At 28.4% G+C, this 8,736-nt stretch overlaps 1 protein-coding gene across 1 annotated transcript; it reads right to left on the minus strand.

Moving 5' to 3' along the window:
* Positions 1–511: 511 nt before the first annotated feature.
* Positions 512–5,593, minus strand: LOC145842466 (protein SPMIP7-like). The gene is made up of 10 exons (XM_082949920.1): positions 5,416–5,593; positions 4,966–5,135; positions 4,634–4,775; positions 3,534–3,703; positions 3,121–3,265; positions 2,419–2,483; positions 1,944–1,985; positions 1,510–1,617; positions 1,085–1,186; positions 512–944 (listed from the first exon to the last, which is right to left on the minus strand). The coding sequence occupies exons 1-10, from the start codon at positions 5,572–5,574 to the stop codon at positions 818–820; spliced, it is 1,230 nt and encodes a 409-aa protein (XP_082806046.1). The 5' UTR covers positions 5,575–5,593; the 3' UTR covers positions 512–817.
* Positions 5,594–8,736: the final 3,143 nt, after the last annotated feature.

Below are 8,736 nucleotides of genomic sequence, written 5' to 3' on the forward strand. Positions count from 1 at the left end.
AAAATTTGGTACTAGCTAAAGAACTTTTTACCAAAATGAAAAATTGATGTTCCGTGCGAAAAAATCATTGTGCCAAAATTTCGCTGAGCAAAATCTTCATCGTAAAAATGTGACATTGTGCAAAAAAACCGTTGTGCAACAATGCTGCCGTAACAAATGTTGCCGTGCAGAAGTGTCTCCTCGTGCAAAATAACGCCGTGAAAAAATGACCCTGCGTGCAAAAGTGACGCCGTGCAAAAGTGTCCCTTCGTGCAAAAGTGACCCTCCGTGCAAAAGAGTCGCCGTGCAAAAGTGACCCTACGTGCAAAAGTGTCCCCTCGTGATAAAGTGACGCTCGTGCAAAAGTGACGCCGTGCAAAAGTGTCCCCTCGTGCAAAAGTGACTCTGCGTGCAAAAGTGACGCCGTGCAAAAGTGTCCCCTCGTGCTAAAGTGACGCTCGTGCAAAAGAGTCGCCGTGCAAAAGTGTCCCCTCGTGCAAAAGTGACCCTTCGTGCAAAAGTGACAGTCGTGCAAAAGTGTCCCTTCGTGCAAAAGTGACGCTCGTGCAAAAGTGACGCTCGTGCAAAAGTGACACCCACCCGTTTAAACTATAACTTACAAAACAGCTTTCTGTCGAAAAATAATTTAAGGAAAGAAATTAATATTAAAAGAAAAAAAAACAAAAAACTACAAAAGCATGTTAAGACGCTTAAATTGATAAACAAATAACATGTATAAGAATCATGTTTTACATACACTGTTTACCATACATTTAATATACAATATTCAAAAATAAACTCCCAGAACTGTCTGCTTTTTGATTTGTTAATGAGTGTTTCATTCGACCAGTTTGTCGTCAGGGTCGATTCTATTGAACGGGTTGTTCGGGGGCACTGTGGTGACCATTTTCGAGAATGGGCCCTGCCTCGACCAAATCGAGTACTGGGGACGCCTTGTGATTTCCCTGGTAAAACAATATTTCAAATTAAATGACTTACTCCTATTCAAACAAAATTTCAGTGTCGCATGTTTTACAGTTACTTTAGTATAAAAGTTTTCAAACAATCATATAGACCTAGTCATGCTGTGAAACAAACAACTAACCTGTAAGTAGTCGCAGACACAGATCTCGAATGATTTGATTGGTTGGGAGCAATTGCGGACAGCCAATGGTGTCGTCCGGTATACCCAGGCAAGTCCACTCTCCTATATATAAATAACAAGTTGGTTCGAGTTTTTAATTAACATTATTATTATGATTAATATTGTTTATCGAACGATAAAAAAAGCGCTCAAAAAGTTTGCTCTAACGACCTGGTGTACAAAGGAACCTTTCGGTTATCTAGTCGTACACCACATGCTTATAAAACTTCTTACGAGCTATTAGATTTAATCTTTTATCATTTAAATATTTAAATCTTTAGTAATAAAACAATCAGTTAAACGATTTTTATTGTTAAAATATTGCTGTTACTCGATTTACAACTGTCGATTTAAATTACTATCAAGCCTAAATTGTTCAAACCAACCCCGCATTAACTGGAGGTTTTGGCTTAACGCTCCTCATGGTCGTGAACGGTCTTATCTTCACGTTGCATTCGTCTTTTTCCTCAATGTTGTACGCTCCTGCGCAACCCCTGCGTTGGTGTTAAATGTGTTTTCAAGGTTTTGTATTACTTATTTTGTCTTAAAAAGTATAGTTGTATATTAAGCTAAGTGTTTGGCTTTTGAAACTTTCAGATGATAATAAAAATGCAAACATTTTACATTAATAGAAGTAGGATGTATTTTTGATATTTTTTTATTTAGAAAAACGTTTAAACTTAGTTATTTAAGAAATATAACTAAAACATAACTTTTTCTTACTTTTGAAATGTTATCAACTTTTAACATTACTTCAGAGAAACATGAATTAAAAATTTTAATTCTAACTAAAAAAAACCAGTTAAACAAAATAACTTACTGGTAGCCTGGTATTTGTTTTATTCTGCTAAAGTGACTCTTGCTGAAATTAAAAACAATTTATTTTATAAATTCTAGTTAAATTAAAAAGGTATGTTCGAGATAGTATATTAAATTTAATTTACGATTAATGTTTCAAATTGGTTAAAAAAAAATATTGATTGTTTTATGTTTACGTATGATAATATATTTTCAAATTAACTAGCTTACAATAATTAGAACTGATTTTGACCAAAATTTCACTAAAGACATCATACTTTATAAACTTTATGAAATAAACTTTAATTTTATTTACTTCTAAAGAATCAACAGTGTTTAGATTAACTAACTATGTTTTAAAGTTAAACTAATGCAGTTACTGATGCAGGGAGAAAAAATCACTAGTTAAACAATTGACTTGTGTCCTGGACCGATTTGCGAATTATTTATAAATCTAAATGATATGTTTTAAAGTAAAATGAAATTGAAAAACTAACAAATCAGGTTTGGTATTATCAATTGATCTTCTGGTTTGTACTTTGTCCCATGAAGATCCAATTTTCTGAAAGTTTTGGATTAGTGTTCTTTTTGTATATTAAATGTACTTTCATTAGGAAGGTTTTAATTTGAGTATTTAAGTTGTGCAACAGTAAAACAATAAGTTAGTATTTATATTGTCAGTTACTTATAAAGTTTTACTAAAAGTTTTTTACTATTACTCTGCTTATAACGACTAAACAATTTTAAATCAAATTTAAAGAGCTAGTATACAGGCCTACAAAATAGCAAGTTTAATTCGTTTTGCGTACTAGAGAAAGTACATGAAAAATATTTTTTAGCTTTCATTTATTTACTTTTTGGATTTTAAAATACTTTGATGTGTTATAACTTTATGCATTTAACTGTTTCCTTTTAATTTTATGTATACCTTTATAGTTATATTTACTTTTCAAGATTTTATTAAAAATCGTATGTTAATTTTAAAAATCTGAGTATTAATTACAGAACCCAGTCATTAACAAATTAATATTTGAACCTTAGCAAATTTTAGTATATGAGCTTTAAATTGGCAAAAAAAAAAGTGATTTATTGAAAATGAAAAGCTTGAAAAGTTATCATAAACTCAAGTCTTTACTAACAAGTTTGCTATACTTTTTTCTGTAGAATTTTTTACTAATTTTTTATATTATTTTAAAAACCTGGTATATATCAGGGCTTGCTTCGTATCTTTTTGGAAATACATTGAGTTGCATCGTAATTCTGTCCGCTCTTTTTTCCTTTGTCGTGGTGCAAGGGCGGATTTTTCTTGCAAGTTTCGCATCCCAGTCTACTGCTTCGTAGTTTCTAAATTTTACTTAAAGTTTATGTAAAATTGTAAGCAAACACAGTGTAATATTGTATAGTAAGTTATTATTTGTTTTGAGAATGTAACTTTTTTATTTGAATTAAACGTAAAAGTAAATGGCAGAACTTTCACATTTAGTTAAACAAAATTTTTATCTTTCTTACATACAAAATGCAAAAAACTACTTGAGAACTTACAGCCTATAAGTTAGTCTTAAAACTTTAGTGCTTTTGTATTAGCATTTACATATATGCTATAAAAAATTACTTTTGTGTTGTACTGCGATACATGTAGTTTTTAGCTATTGTGTCGTTTTGATCTTTTGAATTGAAATTGAAATCGCCTGTTTTCAAACTGTCTTCTTCCTTGCATTCAGCTTTAACTTTTTGTTCGCTTGTCCATCCGCCGAAACTCGCTCTTATTGCTATCTCTGATTTCTTAAAAATAATTTAAACAAATAAGTCAACTTACTTTTTTTAGAAAACATCAATATTAAAAACAACAGTTTTCAGTGGTTTAAGTAGTTACAAAACTATCTCTGATAGTAGTAAAATTGGTAAATAATTTCAATTAAAACTTGTTAGTTTTAAACTACTTATAGGTTTAATTTATTAAAAGTTACAGTTTAATTTTAAGTTTATTTTGTAGAATTTGCCTTGTTTAAGAAGAAGTAAAAACCTTTTAAGTATAATTTTTTAACATAAGTTTACTTTTCACACAAAAACAAGTTAAAAAACTTTTTAATCATGAATAACTAGTGCTTTTTAAATTATTACGAGAGTTCGGCCCTTTAAATAAAATTTACACTTATTCAATTTAGTTCTGTGTTAAGTAATAACAACTTGTAAGATCAAATAACTTTATTTTAAATGAATCAATTTTTTATACTTTGTATGTTGTAGTTTAGAAGCATAAGCTACCTCATTTTGAATTGAAATGCAGGTTAATATATAAAGTTTTAAGTTTGATGTTTGCTAAAACTGTTCAAAAATAAATTTTGTTTTTGCGTAAATCCTAAAAAGAGTTTTGTCTTAACTGAATTATCAATGCATAATTTTTATTAGAGATAAATTTAAATTGGGTTTGATTGATCAATAGCCCCATTAATCTATAAATAAAATTTATGTAAAGTAATAAGGTTTTTGATATAAATTATTTATACTTGAAGTTGATAAATGATTTAGGGATTTTAAGTTTATTTCAAAGCTAAATTTTAGCATCAGTTATACTACCAGTGCTATTCAGTCAAAATAAACTTCTAAAATCACTACATATGGCTGTATTTATATTTAAAATTGGAAACTAATTAGGCTTGTAGCTTTATTAGCTTATTTAAAGTGGCTTTGAAAATTTCAACTTAATAAAACCTTTCTTGAGTTCCACCTGCTTTCAACACCACCCTCATTAACTTCCTTGTTCCAGGGAGAATCGGGATCAGTGGGAGTCTGGGGTCTTGAGTCTGTTTCCACGTCTTTACTGCTGACGCTTTGTGCAACCAGTTTCACAATGCTGATAGTAACAAATTTTATCAAATAAAGTACAAAACGGTTAATAAAAATAATAACATTTAAAAAAGACCTTTTATGAGAAACTTATAAAACTAAAGAGTGCATTAAAATTAGTCACTTGATAAAACTAATTTTAAACACGTTTGAGTTTTCTTTGAAACATAATTTTTATATTAGTTTTAATAAAATACCTTCCTGCGGTCGTCTCCCCGTCATCCGCGTCTTTTCCCGCGCTGACCAACCCTGATGTGGGGTCGACCACTGGGTGGTTGTCTCTGTGTGGAGCCAGCGAGTAACCGCTGTGCGGCGCTGTGGAGTTCCTGTTGAACTTGACGAACGCCGAGCTGTTCCTGTTCCTCGCCTGATCACAAGTGAGTTGTTGTGACGTGGTTAGTTTTTGAAAGCAAAGTAAGAAAATTGCATTTAAAACAAAGAGTAAAACAAAATTTGAAACATATTAAACGTTGAATGTATTTTATACAATAAAACTTTTTTTTTGACAACTAAATATAGTTTTTTAAAAGTTTCAAATATAAAAAATCAACAAACCAACTATTAACTCATTAAAAAATAATTTACCTTGCAACTTTAAAAAAAAATCAACAACACAACTGAAAAGCTACTAATTATGAAAATTCGACCTGAAAGCTGGGAAAGTCGTAGTTGGATCCGCGCACCGTCGGAAACTTCAGGTGCCTCATGGCCCTCTGAACTTCGGAGTACCTCATGAACGACCCGACGTCGTCGGAAGTGAGCATCCTCCGCATTCCCGGATGCGGTCTCAAGCATGTGTCGGCCATCACAAGTTTTTACAAACAAACAAGCATTCTATCTGAGAGTGGTGAGGTATTTGATTAAATTTGCTTAAAGCTTGCTTTTTCGAAAGAAAAAAGAATGGTATAAAACTTTAAAAGTGCTAAAATCTTTAAAACTTTTTTTTTTTAAAGTTTAGATATTAAAAACTATAAGTTAAATTATATCAACTGGAAATTAAATATTTACGAATATTTAATTATTACGTGCTTAGTGTAAAGTTTATATGAATATTAGATTTTTTTTATCTATCAAACAAATCATATCATTTAGATAGCTTAAAACAAATTATAATACTTAATCAAATAGCTTTTCAAATTCATATAGTATTAAAGCAACAGCCAGCCATGCTAAGGTTGTTGTTATAACAACTTAAAATTTTGACCACAGTCGCGCTAGAGAGTAGATATTTCGATTATTGCTGCATACCGAAGTACTTATTTGGACCTCACTGCTTTGATATAACAAAAAAAAGAATATTAAGTTTTTTACAAAACCCTTAAGAAAATTTTGATCAATTTTCGTTTAAAAAAATTATAAATAAAAGTAGTAAATTAAAAAAGAAATTGTCAAACACTTTCGCATATTTTTTTTAATAAATTTAAATCTTTAATGTAATAAGTTTTTAAATAAATAAACAAAAACTTTAAATTTTTTTAAATAATTTTTTTTAAATACCTAGTAAATGTAGTAGTAAGTAGTAATTAGCAATACTCACACACATTCTTACAATAATTATCTTAATAAGTGATTAGAAATAAATAACATGAAACTCAAGTAATTTTCAAGATATTTTTTTAGCATTAAGCTAACTATTGAAAAAAAGTATCTAAAAACATATTTAAGTTATTACGCTTATAGTATAAATTTTATTTAAAATAAGTTTTTCATCTAAATTCCAACATGGGCCCGACGTAGCTGATTTACTAATAAAAAGTAATAAAAGTAATAATAAATCTAACTCTTATTTTGATAATTTTTCTAAGCTGTTCTTTAAATATTTAAACTTCTAAGAGTTTATCGTCCCACACTTAAAACAATTTTTTAGTCAGAAAGAAGCTTAAAATTCTAGTTTGTATAAATTAATTTTGAACAACCTTTCTCAAATTACTGTTTATTGTGAAACGTTAAACAAAAGAAATGAAGATAGGAAATAAAAATTTGTAAGAATGAAACAGTATAAATAAATAAAAGTCGTTTTATAAATAGTCAAATAAATAAAAATTGTGGTGTTTACAAGCTAATTGTCTAAATGCTGATAAAGTATTAAATTAGTAAATATGAAGTTAAACAATATTTACAATTCAAATTTTTATCAAAAAAACATTAAAACGTTTGAAAGTCTTTCGACGAATTTTAACGAAGATGCTTAAAAGGAAACATTAAAAAAAAATATCTGAGTTAAAGCCTTTCGGCTTATAGTACTCTCAAAAAATATATAAACGCAAACTATGAGAAATAAATAATACGTAAAAGCATATATATAAAAAGACTTTAGTTAAATACGCGTACAACAACAAAATATAAAACTACGGATATTTTGTTCTACTGTTGATGTTTGTTTTTTTTTACTTGATAAAAAAAGAAGTTTATGAACTTATGTAATAAAACTAGCTATTTTTGTGCTTAAAAATCAACAGTATTTTGTAAATTTATCTGGGCTGATTTTAAACTTGATTTTAGATTTTGTCGATTTTAAACAACATTTAGATAGTTCATTTAAAACCATGTGAAACAAATAAAAAACGCAACAGGATTTCAGCCAACCTTACTTATGTACTAAAGTATGAATAGAACCTTTTGAAAATAGATGATTTTATTGGGTGGTACGTTTGCTTCAGAACTCTGTAGAAACAGATGGTTATAAGACTTAAGAATTCTGCATTTATGTTTTTATTTAATTTAGGTTTGGTTATTTTAAAAAATTTTAAATTTAAGCAAAGCATAAGTTCACAAAACCAAATTTACAGTCTTTGTTAATATTTTTTTTAAACAAGGAGTAAGACAAGGCCAAAGAAGGAAACAAATAAACCTAATCTATTAAACTAAAAACTAAACAAAAAACTAAAATAAGACCTTTAAACATTAAATGAAATTTCTTGAAAAATGTTAACCTTACAAATTCAATAGTAATCACCGATTCAAATTTATTATTGTAAAGTATTAAACTTCTCTCTTACCCTTCCAACGCTTCGCAGAACATGTCTTCGTAAACGAGCCTTGCTCTGTTTTTGACCAGCTGATCGATGGAGGGCAGGCAAGAGCAGTCAGTAGAAGGAAACAGTTCGATGTGGAAGCTAGTAAGCTTCGGCCGACACTCGACTGCTTCCAGAATAAGAGGGACCGAACTTTCTGAAATGAATTTTAATTCATACTTTGATAGTTTGAACTAGTAAGTTGTTTGCTACTTAAGAAGTTTTCAAGACAATGCTGTTACAATTTTTAACTTTTTTTTGGTACAAATATTAATAAATATACAGTACATAAAAATTATAAACGTACCTACAACCATTTTACGTTTGTTTGTAAACATGTTTTTCTTTCTAAAAGATTCTGTTTATCAAATTGAAAAAATTTAAAAACAATAAATCAAAAATTTTTAAAAATGAATTACCCAAGTTTATTTTTGTTAAGCAAAAAATAACAAATTGAAAATAATATACTTATGTAGTAAAATATTCAAAAAATTTTTAAATTTTTAAACCTAGCTAAGTATCTCAAGTATTTTTTAAAAGTTAATGTATATTTTGATTCTCTGGTTTATTAACTTTACTTGTAGTTATTAACTTTTTTTTATAAAAATTGATTCGAACTAAAAGAACTTTAAAATTTAAGAAAAGTAATAGAAATTAAACTTTTTATTAGCTTAGAGTTATAAAACTTTAATATAATACATTGTAAACTAGATAATAACAAATAAATATGAGAAAAATACTTAATTGATGATATTACAATACTTTAAGCTATAAGTAAATTTATTAATGGTTTACTTCGTATTGTTTTAATCTAGGTATAGTTTTAAGTGAATTTACGTAAATTAAAGTGTAAAAATTTTTATTATAATAATAAATTCATTCGTATTTCACCTTAAACAACCTTTTTTTTAAATAAAGTTTTAGAAGTAAATAAAAATAACAATTTAAAGAATG

The sequence above is a fragment of the Thalia democratica genome, chromosome 8 (genome assembly GCF_965202585.1).
Source record: "Thalia democratica chromosome 8, ktThaDemo2.hap1.1, whole genome shotgun sequence".
Classification (NCBI taxonomy): Eukaryota; Metazoa; Chordata; class Thaliacea; order Salpida; family Salpidae; genus Thalia; species Thalia democratica.